The sequence below is a fragment of the Poeciliopsis prolifica genome, unplaced genomic scaffold, assembly GCF_027474105.1.
Source record: "Poeciliopsis prolifica strain line A6 unplaced genomic scaffold, Auburn_PproV2 SCAFFOLD008, whole genome shotgun sequence".
In the NCBI taxonomy this organism is placed as follows: Eukaryota; Metazoa; Chordata; class Actinopteri; order Cyprinodontiformes; family Poeciliidae; genus Poeciliopsis; species Poeciliopsis prolifica.
Window position 1 is genome coordinate 2,589,133 of NW_026562383.1, and position 22,155 is coordinate 2,611,287.

Genomic DNA, 22,155 nt, shown 5'->3' on the forward strand with positions numbered 1-22,155 from the left:
TGTTTGATCATTTTTGTCGCCGCTAACGAACTCTCACACTCCTCTGGAACAGAGGGGCCTGCGTGTGAACCGCACACAGGCGACAACTGAACACAACGCTCTCTGCGTGAACATGGGAGGAGAGAAAAGTCACATATTGTCAGACGGGAGTTAGAAACCTGCACCAAATTAAGATTCCCTTTTGCCTGCATGAAGATATTGAGCACCTAGCAGGGAGTCAGCCCAGCCGGATCTCATTTAAACTTTGTAAACGCTGTGGATTTAAGCTCTCCAATGACGAGACCGCGTTCACTTATTAGGATCTAATAAAGTGTGTTGGTGGAGTTTAACCAGCCACGATGTTTAGAACAAGAGTTACATTATTCTTGAATTTCTTTAGACTAAAACATTACAAGTTATGTGTTTTATTTCTTTTCTTCCATCAGCTGTAATATGTGTTAGCCAAATTAAAGGTGTCTTTTGAAAAGAACCTTTAAATGGGTATTCATTTTTTATAAGCCCATATTTCTATGGCCAAAATAATTTTTATTTCTTTGATGTAACGTTCTGAGCTTAAATGTATTATCTTTTTCACAAGCTGCACTTGAAAGAAAACATATTAATACCAATAATCTGTGTGTATTTAATCAAATTCTTCACTTAATTAATTTGGTTACTAAAGTAAATGCTCATTTTTATGGAATTCTAATTTATTTAACGATTCTTTGAGAGATTTGAATAGTCCATAATCTCAATTAAGGTTAAGCATAGAGATAATAAATGAAAGTTGCCTGAGAACGAAGCCTTGAGGAACCTCGCATTACAGATTTCTAATTGCTAAATATCGCAAAGTAGAGTAGAAGTAAATAAAGATTCTTCACGTCAAGAACATGAATATTTCACCTAAACCTTATCAGTCAGTAGAATACTTTATTCATAATGTTGTTACACTTTAGGCCAAAAAATAAACACAGCAACGTTTCGGTTACACAAGCAACATTTCATATTCATAAGGGTCAAACGAGGTGCGAACGAGACGGCCACATTCAAACTCAGCCAAGTGCTGCTTACTTTGCCGAAGTGAAATGTTTCAGATGAAAACGGATGTCTTCCTGGTCAGAGTTTGACATGAAGTGACAGGAAATGGGTCTGAGCGGATCGCTTTGGTCCAGATGCCTGCCGCCTGAATGCCTATGAGGGAGGGTGTGTGAAAACCAAACTGCGCATCGCAAACATACAGCACCACGCACTCTGTGTGTGTCCAGGAGACAGACACAGGGTCAAAGCAATCTCCACTTCCATTTTTTCACTGCAATGCCATGCGTGCTCCCAAAGAGGTAAAAGCAATGGGAGCGGGGCATGGTGGGTCACGGCGCGTTCGTGAATTAACATATTGACAGTGTCGGCAGATGATCACGGAGAGGTTGGGAAAAAAAAAGAGAAGAAAATAAGTTGAGTCAAAGAAATTGGGAGAAAAAGGAGGATAGTGATTGAAACAAATTAGATTCTCTGCTTAGTTAGTGAGGAGAGAGAGAGAGAGAGAAAGAGAGAGAGAGAAAAGAAAAGTAGGTGGGCAGAACATCAGCCATCAAATAGGGGAAATCGAAGCACCAGACCAGTCCAGATTTCAAAGTAACATAAAGAAACGAGGAATAGAAAAAGGAACCTGGACTAGTATTTCCTTCCAGAGCATCTTTTCTCATTTTGCAACAGGATCCTCAACCTGGAGGTAAGTTTATTTTTATTGAATTCCTCGCATTCATCTCAATGAGTCTGCGGCATGCTGAGTGGGTTATATACAAACCCACTGTGGGAAATCCAAACAAACGCTTCTCTGGAGTCTTTACTGCGTGGAACACAAATTCTTCAAAAACAGACCCATTTGACAGCATTTCAATAATAAACAGGGTTTTTGGGGTTTTTTTAAATGAAACTGAACCTTTTTTATGTGAATGTTAAAAGCATTATTGGACCTTTACAGCTAAAAATAACATGAAATTGTGTTGAACATATTCTATTTTCCATTTAATTAATCACCTTAAGAGGCTTTTGTCTAAATGCTACTGCTTTAAATGAATAAATACTCATTGCTGGAGGTTGGTAAGCAACAGTCTGCTCTATTGCAGTGATGATTAGTATAATGGTTGGTTAAAAGCAAATTAGAACAATATGTAGTTTTTACAGATGTAATACTGGCGTGAGATAAGATAGCAGGGTTATTGAATGTGACGTGATTTGAATAAATCACGTATTAATCTTACATATCCAAGGTTTTTGAAAGTCAAGAATTATTTTCAAGTAAAATGATGAAACAATGACTTTTTCTTTCTCCTCTCATCCGTCACAAGATTGATTTGGTTTTGGATGTTTAGATTGACAAGGTAGATTTAAAGCCTGGTGTGTCGCAGCTGATCATTTCATAGAGTTCAACAGGCCAGTTTTTTGCATCCAGAGGGTTTGGCAGCCGGTCCCTGTGGGAATATCCGGTTCTGTTGGTTAAAAATAGAGATTATCTACAAACAAGCCACAAAAGCAGCCGATGATGGACGACGTTGCAAATTTTTTTTGAACAAAAAAAAAAGGAATTTAATCCAGCGTGTTCAGATCAGCCTGCCGACTTGGATAGAAGTATTTTATGTCTGAGCTTTTCTTATTTCTTTAAGGAAAACAAATTTCTAGTTCATGTATCATTCAGCACTGCGCTCGGCTGATAACGACACGGAAATGAAAATCAGATAAGCCGCTTTCTCATCGGGGAAACGGGGAGAACGTGACGGGGTCCTCAAACACAGACAGCCGAGTTTCGGCTTTCCCAGTCGTTCTCGACAGAAGAGATCCGGACTCTGCGTTTCACTGAGCTTCCAGATGGAGGATAGAAAAAAACCCCAACTTGCTTCATCTGTTTCTCTACAGACCAGAGGATCAGGACCTACAGCGGATCATCATTCACGATGTGCAATAAAAACTAAAAACACAAGACGATAGCTATAAATAAATACAATAAAAAGATGGATGCACTCGTAAAGTAACACAATATAAATTCTGTTAAACTTTCAGTGAATAAATGGACAACCCTACGTTTAATTGTGTTTTGTAAGATTAAGTCCACCATGTAAAATTAATATGGAGCACTAATGCAAACAGTTTCTGCTCTGGAAGCATTAAACCACCAGAGCCATGAAATAACATCACGAATCCATTAAAGGGAAAAAGTTTCTCACTGTAACGAGTCACAAAGCTCGTTAAATCAAGAATGTTTCTGGTTGGGATTACAAAACTCATAAAACTGACAGGTCTACAAACGCAGCAGGGCAGCGAGGACGCCACGGGAAACAGGAGGGGAGCCATCCCCTCTTCTTTAGCCTTTCGCTGTTCAGCTCTCACTCTTTCTGCTCGGTGGAACCTTGTTTTGATCACCATTTGTGGCCAATCACAAAATACGGGGCTGCAAATGATAATGATGCGAACAAGTTTGTTCAAACGTCATTCTCTATCTGCTGAGCCTGTTGTGGATGTCAGATGTCAAGTAGACGTACAGTAAACAGTGAATATTGTAACTGGACTTTGTGGTCTTCCATTAAGCCTCCAATTGCAAAATTGTGATTTTTCGCCAAAGATCTACGTGTATTTGGGTCGCGATGTGGTGGTGCAGGGTTTAAGCACAACCCGCATATGGAGGCGCAGGTTCTATTCCCTTTGCTTCTCTAATTACTGTTGGAATAATAATTTTAAAGTAGCACAATAGTACATAAGTTAACTTTTAGGTTAAGATAAACTTAGATACAGATCCAAACTGGGACAGCTGGTGACTCTCTGAACGCAGAGGAGTAGACAGAAAACAGGCCTAGACGCCTTGGATCTCTTTAGATAGGGAGCCTGTCTGCCAGGCAATTAACAAATTCCTGAGCATGGTTCAAAAGTTCACTAGGATCTTAAAACGTTTTATAAATAATTTTATCTATATTAGAATTAACTATATTTCTTTAAGCATGTTTTTAATTAGTTACTTATTAGATCCAAACTTATAGTCATTATTTAGCATTACATTGTGTGCAAGCTTGGTTAAAAATACAAACTACTTTCTTGTGGAAACATTTTGAGGCACAGATAATACTGCAGCCGCAATCATATCAAACTGGACAGAGGCTGGTACGAGAAGGGTTTGCCATATATCTGCTTTTGGGGCTCTTTAGCAGGAGGTAATAAAATTAACATTAAGACAGCCCACACAAAGGAAAAGAACACACCTCCTAATGCATATATTTAAATGAGGAGAATACGCAGTCTATAAAAAATGGTTTGTTTCACAGCAGAAGTTGGAATCTCTGTGCTGAGTGAGAGTTTCCTGGAGAATGCATCTTCTGTTTTGTCTTTTTTTTACTCAGTTCTTTGTCTCTCTTTTGTAATGTCTTGGACTTTTGCTCTAGGTGAGATGCTTATTGTAAAGTTCTTCTTGGATTGAATTTCTCTGGATAAAACTCTGAATATCTGAAGTCTGACGTCGTATGATTGCTCTTTTCTCTCTGCACACTTACACAGACACAGGAATTCGGGACAAAGAATTAATTAACGAGATAAATCAAGTTATTCCTCTTTTTAATTCTTAACATTACCCACTTTCCTGTCAACAAATAAAGGCCACTAGAGCCAATAAAACCTTTAAAAAAAATAAAAAATTGCATGTTTGTAATGGAAACACAGCTGGCGTCTCCTGGAGACAAATCGATGGAGGCGATGTACTTTGCATTGAATGAATTTGACAATCTATTAAGTTTCAATGATTGACAGTCAAAAATGTCTTCTTTCTCTTTTCTCCCTTCAGACTTAATAAGTGAGTAACCCATCTGCAGCTGCCAAGATGTCAGAGCTGAACTGCTCTCTCGCTGCTCTTGTCATGACCGCAGCCACGGTCTTCAGTGACATGGGCTGCCCGGAGATTGCCATGATGTGTGGGATGAACATCTCTTGGGTCTTAGCCAATGTGACTGAACGAGATGTGAGGGAAATGTGTTTGAGTGAGGAGGAGTACCTAACTCTGCAACTGGGGCCAGCAAAGTCCCCCAGGTTTCTTCCTGTGTGTATCACCTACCTGGTCATTTTCATGGTGGGTGTTCTGGGAAACTCCTTGACCTGCGCTGTGATTTTGCACTACAAGGTGATGCAGACCCCCACCAACTACTACCTGCTCAGCCTGGCCGTCTCGGACCTGCTGGTTCTGCTGCTTGGCATGCCGCTGGAGCTCTACGAGATGCAACAGAACTACCCCTTCCTGCTCGGGGAGGGGGGATGCTACTTCAAAATCTTTCTGTTTGAGACGGTCTGCTTCGCCTCCATCCTCAACGTTACGGCCCTCAGTGTGGAACGTTACGTGGCGGTGGTGCACCCCCTCAAGGTCAAGTACCTGGCAACGCGAGCTCACGTCAAGAGGGTCATCTTGGTGCTGTGGGGGCTGTCCATGCTGTGCGCCGTCCCGAACGCCAGCTTGCACGGGATAGTGGTGCTTCCTCCGCGGTTTGGACGAGAGTTTCCTCGATCTGCCATTTGTAGTACGTACTGAATGCCGAACCCATTCATTCATCATCAACACCCCATTGGCTCTGTGCAGCTATGACACTTTATCACGTGAAGGCGCCATGATGGATGTGATAAGTGAGGGATGGTAGTATTGAACAGACTGACTGCGATTGTTTTTCTGAGGTTTTTTTTCCTAGTAAAGCCATGGACTCTACATGTTCAAGCTAGCTTGTCTATGGCAGTAGCACACCTAGTATTAAGCATACCTGCTCTGAATGTATTTTTTGATTTGATCAAATTGCCGTCTTCATCTGACTTAACGTTACCTAATTTATACCACCAAGCCATTAAGATCACTCCTCTTTAAAAGTGTATGATATTGTGATCTTAGCCAGTTTCTCACTGTTGCCTCTCTGTCCCTAGATGTGGTCAAGCCTGCCTGGATGTATAACATGATCATCCTGATCTCCACCTTGGTCTTCTTTGCGCTCCCTCTGCTGATCATTAGCATTCTTTACCTGCTCATTGGCCTGCAGCTGCACAGGGAGAAGGTCAGGAACACGGCAGCAGCAAATAGCGACAGCCTTGGACCCGACTCCTTGTCCAGATCCCACAGGCAGAGACTCAGCAAACGCAACCTGCAAGTCACCAAGATGCTCTGTATGTGTTTTTCTTTCTTTCTTTTTAATGCTTTTCACCAAACATTAAAAAGCATGTCTTTATGCACCAAAGAGTTGAGAATGTAGAAACATGTTTTCACCGAGACCGCTTGAAGGTATTTGCACTTTTAAATCAATATCCGTTGTCACTTCGACTGTATACCAAACAAATCAGGGATTTGCCAATTCATCGCCAGGGAGTGCAACAGTTTTGCGAAGGCAGCACAAAAGAAAACATTCCTTGGCAAATCCTGTCCCGATTTACCCGCTCGGTGTTTTCCAGGCGTGCTGGTTGTCGTCTTCAGCCTCTGCTGGGCTCCCTTCCACGTGGACCGCTTGATGTGGAGCTACATCAACCCGTCGTCCCCTCGGCACCTGGCGATCTTCGAGAGCGTCCACATCGTCTCCGGTGTCTGCTTCTACCTGAGCTCCGCCGTCAACCCCATCCTCTACAACCTGATGTCGACGCGGTTCAGGGAGCGGTTCGGCCACATCACGTGCCACGCCAAGGCCTGCCCGGTGCGTCCGCGCCTCAGGAGGAGCCGGCGCGGCACCTCGAGCGAGGAGGCGCACAACAGCAAGAAATTGACTTAGCGGCCCTTCTGGGGAAGTTCATGGAAAGTTGTCAGAAATAAATTGGCAAAAGAAATGACTGAAGAAAAAAAAAAAAAAGCAATGAGCACTGAACTCCTCTGGAGAATTCTGGGCTGACCACCGATGTCATGATGGCTCCAAATGAGGGAAGATCTGTTCATTGCCCCACCACAGCTTTTAAAAAAGAAATTCCTTTATAAGCGTCAAAGCTGTAACCTATAGGCAGAAAAGCTTCAGACTCTCTCCACACACTGCTACATGCTTACAATTCTATATTTATTGCTCATTACTGTGGTCCAAAAACACCCAGAAGTTAAGCAGGAAGGGTTTTAATTGTTGTGAAAGCAGAGAAATAGACTAAACAGGGTGAAATGGATGGTTTTCCCACATATTCATTTGCACAATTTAACAAAACAATAGGAAAAAAAAAGGAAATAATAAATAAGTGTGCACACCTTTGAGTTAATACTTTTATAAAGCACTTTTCTTGGCTGTAGCAGTATCTTCTCATAAGGTGCTCTTACACTGTCGATAATTAACACTTATTTTATGTCATAAAAGAAAAAAAAAATTAGCTTCATTTTCCAAAGTCATGTTTTCGTTCATTTACAAATGTCGCTGTTTCAAAGTAAATAAGCAATTGGCACATTAAATATTAAGCCCCAAGCTAAGTATTTAACAATAAGCATCCTTAAAATGACGTCGTGATGCCTGGTGTACGGCAGCGTTTCTCCTCTGGGATCTGCTGGTTCGGAGCGAATGGCGGGAAGAACGATGCAAGAGGATTTCCATCAGCAGATGGACTGAACACGGCCGGCAGCTGAGTTACAGTGTGAGTGTAGCTTTACGGACCAACCGCACAATAAATTTCATATCATCCCGGTCTCAACAAACAGGTGGCGGGAAACATGGCGGAGGTGCATGACCAGTAGATGAGTTTCTGAGTGTGACAAACGAAGGTGCTGTAAATATCCCGTATTGCTCCGTCTGTTCTTACTTTCGTCCCCTGGTCTAGCGGTCCCCTGGTCTAGCGGTCCCCAGACTTGCGTTCGTCTGGCCCCTGGTCTATTTCCTTCCCTCCTCCCCCATCTAACGTTCGTTCTCTCGCCTGGTCTCGTGCCACTCCAGGCCCCCCAACTCCATATTTTCAAACCCAAAGCTCGACAAGTATTTGGCAATGTGAGAGTTCATCAATTAAATTGACGGATACATAAACTAAGAGCTGGAGCACAGACATTTTATATTAGCATATTTGTGAGCTACCTCCTTATTATTGAACTGAATTTCAGATCTAAGGTTAACTTAGAAAGTGAGCTCTTGTTACAAAAAAGTAAATTTTAGGAAAGCTCAAATATGAAAAATTGGGCTGATATTGATATCCAATACCCTGGTGTTACGCCAGATTTACCAATATTTTATTTTATAATTGTTTTTTATCCGATTACTCGATTAATCGTAAGTATAATCGATGGATCACTCGATTACTAAAACATTCGTTTGCAACATCCCTACTGTGTTGCTTTGATGCATGCTGGGACATACAACAAAATCAAACTACATTAAACCACAGGACTATTGAGAAAACATGCAACTTTTTACCCTTGTTGGATCGTATAGTTATGTTTTCTTCTCTCATCCTTTGGGCTGAAAACAACCCCGCCGAACAAAAGACCCAAAATAAAACTGCTTTGTTGAATTTGAAATCCAAAATCTATTTTGCATGATGAAACAATCTGTCATTCGTCCATTCAGTTTCATTTAATTAATTTTTTAAATCATGCTTATATAGGTGTTCAACATCTATACAAGCATTCTGTTGCTTTTATGTTGCATATTGTGTTGCAGATGATCAGTATAAGAATACATTGTCTCTAATTTGGAAATAGTTTTCCACCAGCAGTGTTGGTTTGATGTTCCATTACCCTTATTGGTTTTGCTGCTGGTGTAACTCAGTGCGCTCACTGAGGCACACAAACGCCTCTTGTAAACGTCCCAGTTAGAGGTGCAGGCCACTCTGTTTGAGTAACGAGACCTGCCAGCTCTTCTGCCGTGACGTCTCCCGACAGACGCAAATGACGAACTGCGAAGAGGAAAAGCAGCTCCTCTGGACGGAAAGAAGGACGAGGAAAATGCTCCAGCGGGTCACGCAATATGGAAAGGATGAAAAAGAAACGCACAGATGATGTCAGATGAGAGCATAGTCAAAGATTATCCAGCCACTGAGTGCTGACAAATGGGTTCGTAATGATGCAGCATTATGGGTGTGCCACAGCAGCCCTAATGAAGACCAATCTCTCCCCGGTTTCCGTTCCCGTAACGAGGGTAGAACACACTGCTCACAGATATTGGCTCTGCAAATTGACCTATTTAAAACACCGGGTCTCTGTATCACCCAAGTAATGGCATTCACTCAAGCAGACGGAGCCATTTACAGCAAGTACCAGGGAGTGTGTGTACATGTGTGTATGTGAATAGAATGGTGCCGTGAAAATTAAAGAAGCCGGGCCAAATGAAATGTGTAATCTGCTTAATTTCACTTTCACAGGAGGATCTGGGAACATCTTCGAGCCGAAAGCCGTAAAACTCCAGAGCTGGAAACAATAAAAAAAATTAAAAAAAAAAAACATTGATGTGAAACATCAGCCCAACAAAACATAAGCAGCCGGTTGGAGGATGTGCAGATCATCTCGGTCACAACGGTTGCTGGATTTCATTCATCACAAGCGGAAGAGCGATTCAGTCGTCATAATGACTTTCTGACGAGTGTTTCAGCTTGGATCTAGAAACTTCAGTAGAACCTGGTGAATTGGTCGAATTACAGACCAAAAGCAGCTGTGCAGCTGGACATGGAAAGGTCAAGCCGGGTTTTGTACTATGTTCATTTCACACCAGAGTAATAATGTTGGAGGCAATAATGCAAAACCACCCTGAAGATATGACAGTTATACAAGATTAGATTCTTTTGCCAGTAGGACGAAATGATTTGCTTTATGTTAGGTGTGAGGATAGAGGTCAATGAACAAGCAATTAGCTGTTCATTTAAAACATCCAAACTGCTCTTAACTCCCTGCATTTTATTTGGGTTCAATTCATTTTTTTGAGTTTAAATGTAAGTGTGACGTCCAACGGACACTCGGAGCACTTCACAGGACTTTTTAAAGTAAGCATCAAGTTTTCTAAGAAAGTCATGTGAAGTCATTAATTGTAATATGACCCATACCGGCTTTCATCAGCAAGACGTTGGAAAAGCAAATCGGCGATGGAAGCTGGTCAGATGTGGTACAAATGCAACCCCGAGTTGTCCATCTGAACAAAACAGTGCGAAACTTAAAGATGAACTCTTGTGAAAATAAGAATCAGCTGTATTTTTCCCCCTCATACGTTTTCATGTCCCTGGACATAACATAATGTCTGATTTCATGGACGGAGCTTCCGCTGCAGCTTGAAAACCACAGTTTCCAAGCTTCCATCTCACAGAGCTTCCTTGCCCTGTGACTCCCCCACTCAGCTCCTTCAGACTAGCCAGCAGCAATTAGCAAACATCTTGTGGAACAGCACAACAGCTCAGCTACTTCTCAGTGCAACACTGGCTAAAAAGTCAATCAATGTTGAGATGACTTCATGCAGGGAAAGTTTCAGAAAGAGCAGGAGTTTCTCAAGCACAGGCCAAGATATTAAAATTACAAAGTCAAATTTATTTTAAGACATATACATAATTTTTATTACAACTAAAGCAAACAGTTATCTCATTGTGCTATCAAGTGATTCAACTCTACTGGATAACACAATACCGCCCCTTTAAAAGGAAAAGCTTAAAAAATATATTTCTTCAGGAGACCAGATATGAAAAATGAGCCAAATTATAATAGTCCAAGTTTTAATTGAACAAATGCAACATTTACTGCAGAAGTGTCAACAGGGAACCAGAAGGATTAAAGCGTCACCTTTAATCCCTCAGCTCTGTAACTGTAGATTCCCCAGCTTCAACGAGTTGATATTTAAAAAACATCAGAGAGAATACACAGGTTTTTTTTTTTTTATCTGAAACGAGGGGAACAGGAGGGGATTCACATTTTAATTAGCAAACTGGTTTCAGTTGCAGCATCTCCTTCAGAGACTGTTTTTATCCACCGCTAAGAATGCAGTTAATTAGGCTGGACTGGAGAGGTGTTGTTTTCTTTAATTACATGTGTGCTGAATGAAAGCTCGCTCCCTAATTGGTCTGAAACAGGAGCCTTTATATAGGCACACAGTTTCATATCACTTTGTCTTTGACAAAGGAGTTTTTTTTTTTTCGCCCATTAATTGTTGTTGCTGCCAGTTTTTTCATGTTTGTTAAAAAATAAATATCAAAGCTGTTGGTTGGGATTGACATTTAGAAAACACAGAGGTAACAATGTGCATTAGCTACTTATATCCCTGTTTTTCTCTGCTCTAAATATGAACCGCTTGTTCAGAGGCAGAAAGAGGTCACAGGCAGCTGAAGAAGCAACAGATCGGATCGCTCTTTGCCAGCCGGATGAGAGGACGTCCACAACTGAGGACTGAGTAACCAACCAAACCATCAACCCTGATGGTTATCCATCAGGGTTGTTCCTCAAAGAAAAGCCTTGGAGGAACAAGACAGAGTTTTTGAGGATTTGGGAAGAAGCTGGAGAATGAACTGCAGAGGAACATTATCAGAGATGAAGAAGATCACAGATTACAGGCAATCTTTCCAACCCACAGCCTTCACCATCTACTGTAACGGAGTAACTCTGAATTAATAAGAGTTACCACAGTGTCTAATTTCCCTTTGGGACCAATACGGTATTTTTGAATTTGAGTTTAAGTGCTAGAAGAATCAACTTGGTTGGGAATAAACTCTTAATAAGTATGATGCAGTTCCTGATTAATTACAGTCAGAATGGAGAAATTAACACATAAAACAAAGTTCTCTCTATAGTTGATCTGTTTTTGGCAACAGAATTATACAGGCCAAAAAATATAAATAAATAAAAAAATACACACAAGAGCTGTAACAGTAACTCCAGTCAGCATCAAAACAATGCAGAATCAGGCTTATAGAATATAAAAAAATCAACATGTATATATGAAAACACAGTTTGTTTAAGCTGGTGGAGTTTAAAAGAAAACCAAGGAAATAAAGGCCCAATATAGAATACTGGATGTTTTCAGAGATGAGAATAATCTCTGAAAACACAGCATAAAAGACATTAAAAACACTCCCTGAGGGAAAATGCAAGACATGGAGCTCATCAAACATTTCCTCTATATTCTTTCAAGCGCACCGCGCTTCAGGCCTTTTTGGGACAGTACTTCCTCTCAAACTGAGCTACGTTGAATTTCCGGAGGCAGCCTTTGTAGTTCATGTAGCGGATCTTCCCGAAGACCGGCCTCTCCGCCCAGCCCTGGTCGTGGATGCCGCAGATGGACCACATGCAGCCTGCGGGACCAGACATCCGGCAGAGGAAGAGGGAGAGGGTGAGAAAATGAGAAACAAGCAAGAGGACTCAACCTGTAACAACAGTCCTGTTTTTTCTCACCGACGAAGCCGTTGGGGTCCTGGCCGTCCAGCTCGTAGCGGTCGTTCAGGTACAGAGCGATGGAGAGCGCCTCCTCTGGCGAGCGGGTCCACTCCAGGATTTTCTTGGCCCAGTACATCCTCAAGAAGCCGTGCATCTTCCCCTCAGCTACCATCTGGTACTGATGGGGAAACGACGAGTGTCAAAGGTAATTAAAAAATTAAATGTCAAATAAATTATAAAAAGCAAATGCTAAAATTGACATATTCCCCTTCACAATTATGCACTTACTCTATCTACTTCTTCTATGCTGTTTTGTAAACTTTTAGTTGTTAATTTCAACATCTGGGTTGCAGTTTTATTTACTGATTGTTAAAAATTCTCCAAGTAGACGTTTTCACTCATGCTCTTATTTTGAAGTGTTTACGTAGCAGTTCATTTCCTCTCCTCATGCTCTTCTCTTTATTTCAAAGAAACATACAGACCACAATAACACACAGTGGAGAACAAGATGAACATTAAATACAATGTTTATCTAGTACTTAATGTTAATTATTGTATATTTTCTATGTTCAATAATTTTGACATAATGTACATAAAACATGTACATTATGTCAAAACTAAATTGGTGTTCCAGGGTTGTAGTCTTTCAAGTGCTGATATAATAGCTCTAGCATTAGCTTCTGCTAAATACCATGTTGGTGTTGGGTTTTGCTTTAGTGGAACTAATGTTTGCGTTTAACGCTTTAGGGTTAGTACAACAAATGACTAAAATTATTCTGGATGCCTCTTAGATATTTATTGTGAATGTAATCATACCTGAGCTCCGTTCCATAACTTGTCGTGTGTTTGTGCTTTCTCCAGCTGCTCCCGGGTGTAAATGTACTCCCTCTTGTCTTTGGCATGGTCCTTCAGGGTCTTCTGGGCCCACTCATAAGCACCTAGAAGCCACAGCCACAATCCAAGATCATAACAGAAAGCTTGAGTTCATTTTTACTCAATTCATTCTGACGCATCACTTCTAACGAGACCCCTCCCCATCCTGCTGACCTTCCACTTTGTCGTACTTCTCGTTGTAGAAGCAGAAGTTGTCGGTCAGCTCCCGGCGCACCACCAGCTCCTCGATGAAGGCAGCCACAGACTCGCTGGCGTTTTTCCCGCAGCGCCGGACCTGCAGCGCCACACGCTGGGCTGAAAGCTGGCCTGATCAGAAGAGGGGCACAGAAACGCATGTAGTCGGAGTTGCATGAAGCGAGGAGAAGGACGTCGGTCTGGACTTAACGGCTCCGGCGAGATCTAACGGAAACATCTCTTGCCTACCGAAGCGAATCCACGGGGAGAGCTGGCTGAGAGCGGCCATGTTGGGGTCGTTGCGCTGGGTGGCGAACAGCTTCAGGCGGACATCGATGAAGGACTCCAGCATGGCCATGCCGGCTTCTGAGCCGGGCTTGGCCCACTGAGGCTCCCCTACTGTTCTGTCAACATCCAGGGAGGCCAAGGTCTGCTCCCAGTCTACAGGCTGAGGCAGAGCAAAACGGACCGGTATCAAACCTCAGATATTGGAAGTGAGAAATATATCAGCTGGTATTTCCACAGCGTATTTCCATACTCTTGAGAAGTATTTTGCTATTTTATATGCACAAATATTCAAGAACATTGTTTTTTATCATTTTATAGAAATGGCAAAAATATATATTTGCATCTGTAAACTTACTTTGGCTGTCCTCGTGGCAGTGTGTTGGTGTTTCTCTACCGGAGGGAAATCAGTGAGGAACTCAGGCAGAAGGTTGGTGATTTTTCCTCTGATGGTTCTGGCAGAGTACTCCAGCTTGGGTGAAGCTACCCAGCAGGGAACAATATTATGGGCATCAACCTGTCAATGAAGGGGAGAAATAGCAGGAGACGGCGGAAACAATACAAATGTCGCTCATTTTATACCGTAGTGCAACACAAAGTAAAGAATAATCGCAAGATGGTATGAAAGGAAAACGTAGTCATTTTTGTTTCCAATGAAAAGATAAAAATGGGCTGTGCATGTGTGGCTACAAGTCACACAGGGACACAGCAGAAGATGTTCTGGACCATATGGCTGAAAAATGTATCACAATATAAGTCTTTCATATCAGTCCATATTGATTGTTGATTAGTTTTTGGTTTCGAAATCCTGCTGAACTGGTGGTGTGACCTTTCCAGTTTCATGTAAACAAGTTACTCAACAGGTTGTTGCTAGGTAACCAAAGAGCGAGAGAGTTATTTGACGCCACCAGCTAAGCCTTAGCTTAGCGGTTGAGTGGCTAAAGCCTTTCCTCTGCCTACATCCCCCAGAATGCCGTGTGGTTCTGGATGGGAATTCAGTGAAATTATTGAACATTCCATCAGACTTTTCTTTATAAAATAAAAACGATCTACTGCTTTCCTTCCACTGAACACTTCTACACTTTGTGTTGCTCTTTATTATTAAAATCACAGTGACGTTTGTAGCTCCGATGCGTCAAAGCTGCATGAGCTGCTGCGAGTTATTTTCAGCTCTTCTGACCTGTATGAGAGGGATGTCCTTGGAAAGCTTCTTTTTGACGTCGTTCAGCCACTTCTGAGGCTCTCGGAGGGGCGAGAAGTCGGTCACCACGGCGCCCAAACCGCGATCAGACACGAAGCCGGGCAGCACTTCTCCCGGAGCCCCGTGCAGCAGGTGGAACTGGACGTTCAGCCGCTTGCAGTCCTGTTGGACGCAGGCAGGAGAGCAAGGCTGAAACTGACGGTTCCTCAACAACCTGCCACACGCAGCTTTTAATTAACCTTCTGAAGGTTTAATTCGGTCGCATAAACTCCGTTGTGTTAGTAGGACTGAGGAAATGTGAATGCAGCCGTCTGTTTCCCGGTTCAGGTCACAGTAGAAACTTTCTCACTGGGATTAAAGTTGGGCTCATTAATGTGAGGCTGTTTTAGAGTGGGGTGGAAAAGTGTCTGCCTCTTCCTGGTTTTCTGTTGTCTTGTTTTGTTTTGTTTTTTTGCATGTTCATCGACACGTCAGTGTTTTAGAATATCACTGAAATTTAAATATACCACATATTTATTTATATAAACAGAAGAAACTGTAGAATAGGGGACATATATACAATGTAAGAAAGTCATACTGTACTGTAATTAATTTTATACAATAGCACCTATAGGAAGTGTTATCCCGTCTGCTATTTTTGCCAAACAGGAAAGTGATATTTTTAAATGACATACTTTTATAAACAAGAACTTAATTTATAGGTTTTGAATGCAACCAAGTTCAAATTCTCCCATACTGAAACTGATTTTTTTCATTTATTTTTTTTTCATTTATTTATCTCATTTTAAAAATATGCAGTGCATTTAAAAAAAAGTTGCCACTGTACCAAAAATGGTATTGATTATTTTTCTTAGCATCAAATCAAGTTTCATATTGTGACAATCCCACTTTATGGTTAAGCAGACAGCTGCACAGCAGCTCCTGTCTTAATGTGATGCTAATAAACCCCTGCAAATGATCTTTACTGACTGAAGTGATCAGATATCCAGGGAGAATTATTGAAACGCTGGCAGAAGACTACAAAAAAAAAAAAAAAATAGTTGACTTTTGACATGCAAAGGGACATTTAGCAGAATATCTTTGAGAATGTGTAAATAAGTTGAACTCTATTCTTACTGTTGCCTTCACAGGTAGAAATAAAAGTTAGGATTTCTCATTCTGGGCCGATTTGGCGAAAACGAAAAATAAATATTTGGTTAATTTGAAGCAATCGTTCTTGTTTTGCATCTTGACGCAACTCAACGTTTCAATCGTTGTAATATATATTTTTGCAAAACACACAATCAAAGCGTTACCCTTTCGACTTGTTGCAGCCCCTTCAGCAGAAAAGCGTAATGCCTCAGTGTGGACAGCTCCGATTTCGGGACCACCAGACAGAAACACACGTGCAGGGCGAGTTCTTCCTTTGCAGCCAGCTGCTGCGCACGGATCAAGGCCCAGTTATCTGTGTTAGGGTTGGACAGGAGAAGTGAAAACACTGAGCAGAAATAGAGAGTCTGACAGATTGCTGTGTGGCATATCGTCACCTTGCACCCTCTGGTCTCTCTGCATCCAGTACAGCACCCCCTCCGCGCCCTGCTTGACCGTCTTCGTGTCGGTGAGAAACCGCTGGCGCTTCTTGTTGAACTTCACGTCCTTCTTATCCTCCCTCTGCTGCTCCACCAGACTCTGCAGCCAGCCCGCGGCTTTCTCCGCCTTCTCCAGCTTCGGCTGCTTGGCGCTGGGCTTCTTGCCTCCCGCGGCGGCGGTCGGCGCCTTGCGTTTCTTCTCCGACATGATGGAGGGTTTCGGTCCGCGAGCCTGACCGGGGAGTCGCGCGAGCCTCGGTGCGGTGGGAAGCAGAGACCTGAAGACGGAGAAGCACGGAGAATACTCGAAGCGCTCGCGAGCAAACCAGCCGCACGAGAATTTGCATAAAAGGCGAGTGACGTTAATTGGCGAAACGCGCGCGAGCCGTTGACTTGTCTATCAATGAACCAAACTTTGTTTAGAAACAGCCCGGCGTCAAAAACACAAACCTGTTCCACACACGGAGCAGCATACACGGCGGAAGCCTTCGGGACCGGCCTTTTCAGGTGCAGTCAGTCTGAACGCTCGTTCTGAGGGAAGAAAGACAAGGAAGCGAACAGAAAACAGCCGCTCACGTAACCTACTCCGCTTTACACAACCGCTTACATGAGCACGTTAGTGGCAGGTTTCGTAACACTGTTTTAATCGGATTTGACTACACGTCCCATCATGCCTCTGTGAGAAATCTCCAGCGGTCACCCTGTATGGCAAGCTCGTTGTCGAATTACTCGGTATTCTTGGCATCAGTAGTGTACGGCAAGACAGCTGTAAAATATTTACACGTCCTCGCTCATTTTTGGCGTGTGACCTGTAGACATTTGACCCGCAGACAGAAGAATTAAAAGTTTACTTAAATAGAGCGCTCTTATTTAGATTAATTTTTTTTCCACATGTGACTAAATCAAACCTTACATAGTATATTCAGAGAAATGCTGAGTCACGGTTTGTGATTCAGTTCAAAAACAAGATGATTTTAAGCATTGCCCACAATACTCATCTGAAAGGCTTATGATAGAAAAAAATGGTACAAGAAGTTAGAAAGGGGTCACATTAATTTATGTATATAGAAAACACAAAGGAAAGTGATTCGATTTCTAGGCAGAACAGGACTGTACGCGAAAACTCAGATTTAAAACCCCATCATATCCACTCCGCAACGGAAGGGGGCAGTACACACTTGAAAATACACAAATAACCACAAAGAAGCGATAGATAGATAGATAGATAGATAGATAGATAGATAGATAGATAGATAGATAGATAGATAGATAGATAGATAGATAGATAGATAGATAGATAGATAGATAGATAGATAGATAGATAGATAGATAGATAGATAGATAGATAGATAGATAGATAGATAGATAGATAGATAGATAGATAGATAGATAGATAGATAGATAGATAGATAGATAGATTTTTCTTTTGAATAATTATTCTTTTGAATCAGATTATATGAAGGTTGTATTATTTATTTATTTATTTTTAGACATGAAACCCTCAAGCCATACCAGTAAATTGCAGTAATGCAAATCTTCAGTTTTCTTGCCAACCGTCAAAGAACACCAAAAGAAGAAAAGAAAACGAAGAAGAAGAAGGCGTTCCGGCGAGATTATTGTTGACCACACTCCAGTCTGGTAGGTGGCGGTAAATGCACCTGAAGTTGGTTGCCATCCGCCAATTAAAAAACAGAAAAAGAAAAAAAAAAAAAAAAAAAAAAAAAGGAGGCGTTCCGGCTGGAGGAGATTCTACTGTTGTGGCGGAGCTCCAGAAGCCAGCAGAACCTTCCGCTGGCTGCCGGTCCATTTCTGGAGCGATGGAGAACGGTGGTTTCAGCACCAGACGGAGGGAAATGGCGGCCGTGCCCGACAAAGTCGACATGTCCTTAGGTAACATTCTCCTCTTTTTTTTTTACTACCAAAATAGATTCCATGCGACGTTAGCATCTGCTTAGTAGCATCAGCCAGGCAGCCAGGATAAATATAAACATGGCATTTCTCGCTGTTCTCGTTTCGACAGATGACATAATTCGCCTAAATAAAAAAGAGAAGCAGTTGATAAGAAGACAAGCTAATGGGAGTCGCAGGACGTTCAAGAAGAAAGGCCTCTTGAGTCAAAGCAGGAGCGGAGCAGCAGCACAGAGAGGTGGGAGCTCACCTCCCGCTGCCACTGCGGCGAGGTCCCGTTACTGAGCATTAAAACTGTGGGCAAATTGTCATCTCACCAGGAGGTGGCGCACCGCGAGGAGGAGCGGCTGTGCTAAGAAACAGGAGGGTTCCTCCTCTGGTGGGTCGGCGACGAGGTCAGGGGGTCATCACCGGGCTGGCGGCCAGGAGGCCCGCAGTCCTGCTGAAACGAGCCGGAGTGCTGAACCGATCAGCAGCCAGCCAGGTAAGACCCAAACTGAGAGGAGAGATGGGCAGATGATGTGTTCAATGCCCGAGTCTCTGGTTCAGTTTGCATCAGTGGACATTCTGGACTCCCTCTGTGTTGTTAACACAGAGGGAGTGAAATTCTCACAGTTGGAAATGTGAGATGATGCATCTGTGCACAGGAAGTGATTGTTTACTAAACACTGAGCGTCGCATATGAAGCTTCCTGTGGTGGCGAAGTAAAATAACACATGTTTATAGAAGCTATGAGTGATTCAGCTCCTTCTTTGAGCATGTGGATTTCTCACAGTCAGGTGGTCAGGACTACAGTTACAGTTAGGTCACATGATTCGTTATCAGATCAAGAAGACGTAACATACTGACTTAATTCCTCATTAAAATGCATTAAAGCCATTTCCGGATCACCTCAACCTTGTATTTCACGTCATACGATTTTCGTAAGACGTGACACCATATTGGAGATGACATTTTGGGAACAAAATAAACTTTAGCAACTATGGAGCACAAGAAATGGTCGGAGGGAAGTGGCTCTTGGAGCAGTGTTCATGGTAACTCTTTCCCAAACTCCTGTCTCGCACTTTGCCACAGCAGTTTTTCCTTCCACTTAGCTTTCCATCGAACAGCAGCTGTGAAGTCTGGAGTCTTCCTCCTGATTGTGAAGCGATCTTTATTTTCTTTCCACTCTAAATGGATTAAAATGCATTTTGGTCTTTTGTTGGTTTTTTTGCATAACAACCCTCCTTTTGCCTTGTTTCGTTCAGAAAGCGCGTCCGCGGACGAGGCCCTTCACTCAGCGCTCGGAGGCCCAGTACAGGAGGCCGAGGGGGCCGTACCGGCAGCCCGATCAACAGCGAGGCCAGAACTCGGCCGCGTTGTTGTCGTTTAGGCGACCGTTCCAGCTACGACGACGGTGAGATCCAATGGGCCCCGCTCCGACACGGCCCCGTCCCTCTGGAGCGTTTCCACAGCTTTGTGCTCTCCTCTCTGCAGAGCTCCGCCGCCGGTCCAGCAGACGCAGAGGGAGGCTCGCCAGGCCACCTTCCTTTTCCGCAGAGGGCTCAAGGTGTGCTGAGCTAACGCTGATGTGGATGAAATCAGACCTGATGTCTCCCAGGGCGACACATTTAATATCCTCTGTGCTGTGCAGGTTCAAGCCCAAATTCAGAAGGCAAACCTTCACACTCCTCCGGTCAGAACACGACAGTAAGTGTCCTCAGTGTGATTGGTGGGGTCCATTAGAACGAGAGGACGGGCGTCTCTTAAAAGTCTTAAGTTCATACATCTAAAATTAATGCCTTAATAAAAAAAAACATGTATATCTGTATGCATGACTCAGCTCTCCTGCTTGCCCACTAGGTGGCGCACGCCTACAGCCGGCAGTGGAATTCTGACCGTTTCTATTGACAACCCGACAGCCAGAACTCAACCAGAGTGAGCGTTCAGTGCCGCCTCCTTCGAAGGAGAAAGTTCTGTGGAGAGAAAACATATCTTAACACACCTCTGCCTCCAACAGCGTCTGTGTTTAACTTGTTCGTAGGCCCCCTACTGCCTGGACACTGCACCCGACGCCCGTCGTCTTGGCTCCGGTTAAGGTGGAGACGGAGGAGAAGAAGGTCCCTAAAGGAGTCCCTCTGCAGTTTGACATCAACAGTGTTGGGAAGCCGGTAAGATGACCGGATTTGTTCCTGCAGGTGATTTTTATTTTTTATTTGTTTGGTCATTCATCAGTGTCTTGTTCTTGTCTTTTTTTTTTGCCTCCCCAGCAAACGTCGATGACTCTGAACGAGCGATTCCGCATCCTCAAAGATCGGCGCGTCGCCACGGCGCAGAGCAGCCGGGGCAGCAGGTTTGTTACCGTGGGTTAGCCTGACGTGAAGAGAGATGACGCCCCAAAGACCCGCCGTCCAGCTCTGACTCCGCCCCAACGATGGGACACGTGCCGAGTCGCTGTGATGCCACTGAGAGGGAAGCCTGAATGGGACAAATAAGCAGGATTCACACGGCTGCTCCGTCAACCGGAGCCGTTGGGAAAAGCTTCCATTTTCTCCTTGATGTCGGTGTATTCAACTTTTTGTGTCGTGACAACTCCACGCAGGGGAACGTTTGAATTTGTTTTTTCTCTCCCTGTTATGACTCAGAACTGTTAACACTACGAACACTTTTTAAAAAGCATTTTGTTTTCAGAGACGACGCATTTGCTAGCATGGCGTGTCGGGAAAGAACGTTTGTTCTGCCATAAGTTTTGTAAGTTCTTTAAATAAAAGATTGTCTAAATACTGATCCTGATGCAGCATCGTGACCATGACTTGAGTCTCAGTATTACTTAAAATTCAAAAATTTTTTAGCTCTATCTTATGTTATGATGCTATTCCATTATCAAAACATACCTGGAGCTTTGCTTTCATTTTATCCTACATCTCAGAAATTTTCTAATCGCCAGTGGCAACCATTCAGCTGCGCAAAACACATGGGTGCACCTAGCCCCGCCTCCTTGGAGCTTTCCCTCTGGGATTAGTTACTGTAACTGTGTAATTTAGATCTAAAGAGCAAGCAGCTACTGGGTTTTAAAACCAGTTCAGTCTGGCAAAAGCTAATTAACTGTCAACTTGTCACTTATTAGGTAAAAGCTAATAAGACCCACCAGCTAACAGGCCAAACGCTGACAAGGGTGGAGTCATCAGGTGTGGTTGTTGTAATGCTGACCGGACACGCGAGCGCGTGAGAGCGAGTGAAACGACATCTTGGAATCGGAATATTGCTTTTATTTAAATACAATAAAATTTTGCAAAGTAACAAAACTATTGGCATATGAAATTCAAACACCATTTAACTGAACAAAAACATGGCTCACTTCATTTCGTCTGCGACTAGCGTCGGCAACACTAGGTTTTATTTTCAACTTGCTGCTCGGCAACAGAAAACCCCCCCCCCCCCCCCAAATCATTTACACTGTTCAGACTATCTTACAACAAGAGTGCTGAATAAAAATGAGGTAAGAAAGTGGTTTGAAGGTTACAGATCATGCAGAACATGCTGAACAGCAAAAAAAAAACTATTTCTGTGTAGGAGGAAGCAACCAAAAAAAACAACAAAAAAAACCCCCAAATCACGTGTGCATCTCAAAAGAAATCGATTTACACAGCTTTTAATCTTTGGTTGACATACGTTGAAGTAAATAGGATGATTTCACAGCTTCTTCCCCCTCCCTCCCCCCGTCCCTCCCGTCCGTTGGCCCCGCTTCCCACAGGAAAACCAGTGGAGCTAAAACTGAAAGTAAAGAGGGGGGGTATGGTAATACTCTTAAATTCACTTTAAGATCAAATAAGTGGGTTTTCTTCAACTCCTCCCCCCTTTGCTGGCTTATA

At 42.9% G+C, this 22,155-nt stretch overlaps 3 protein-coding genes across 3 annotated transcripts; 2 read left to right on the forward strand and 1 right to left on the reverse strand.

The window, feature by feature from the left end:
- Window positions 1-1,634: 1,634 nt before the first annotated feature.
- LOC129362119 (neuromedin-U receptor 1-like) lies at window positions 1,635-6,757 on the forward strand. The gene is made up of 4 exons (XM_055033470.1): window positions 1,635-1,708; window positions 4,802-5,525; window positions 5,917-6,153; window positions 6,436-6,757. Exons 2-4 carry the CDS (start codon window positions 4,838-4,840, stop codon window positions 6,744-6,746), a joined length of 1,236 nt encoding a protein of 411 aa, XP_054889445.1. The 5' UTR covers window positions 1,635-1,708; window positions 4,802-4,837; the 3' UTR covers window positions 6,747-6,757.
- Window positions 6,758-10,420: 3,663 nt separating this feature from the next.
- cpdp (CPD photolyase) lies at window positions 10,421-17,589 on the reverse strand. The gene is made up of 10 exons (XM_055033746.1): window positions 16,847-17,589; window positions 16,355-16,674; window positions 16,124-16,272; window positions 14,808-14,990; window positions 13,986-14,144; window positions 13,592-13,790; window positions 13,322-13,474; window positions 13,091-13,212; window positions 12,293-12,452; window positions 10,421-12,192 (listed from the first exon to the last, which is right to left on the reverse strand). The coding sequence occupies exons 1-10, from the start codon at window positions 16,867-16,869 to the stop codon at window positions 12,044-12,046; spliced, it is 1,617 nt and encodes a 538-aa protein (XP_054889721.1). The 5' UTR covers window positions 16,870-17,589; the 3' UTR covers window positions 10,421-12,043.
- A 268-nt stretch (window positions 17,590-17,857) lies between these two features.
- LOC129361877 (UAP56-interacting factor-like) lies at window positions 17,858-21,070 on the forward strand. Its single transcript, XM_055033064.1, has 9 exons — window positions 17,858-18,286; window positions 18,417-18,542; window positions 18,625-18,788; window positions 19,552-19,700; window positions 19,781-19,853; window positions 19,938-19,993; window positions 20,147-20,221; window positions 20,328-20,454; window positions 20,554-21,070. The coding sequence occupies exons 1-9, from the start codon at window positions 18,049-18,051 to the stop codon at window positions 20,653-20,655; spliced, it is 1,110 nt and encodes a 369-aa protein (XP_054889039.1). The 5' UTR covers window positions 17,858-18,048; the 3' UTR covers window positions 20,656-21,070.
- Window positions 21,071-22,155: the final 1,085 nt, after the last annotated feature.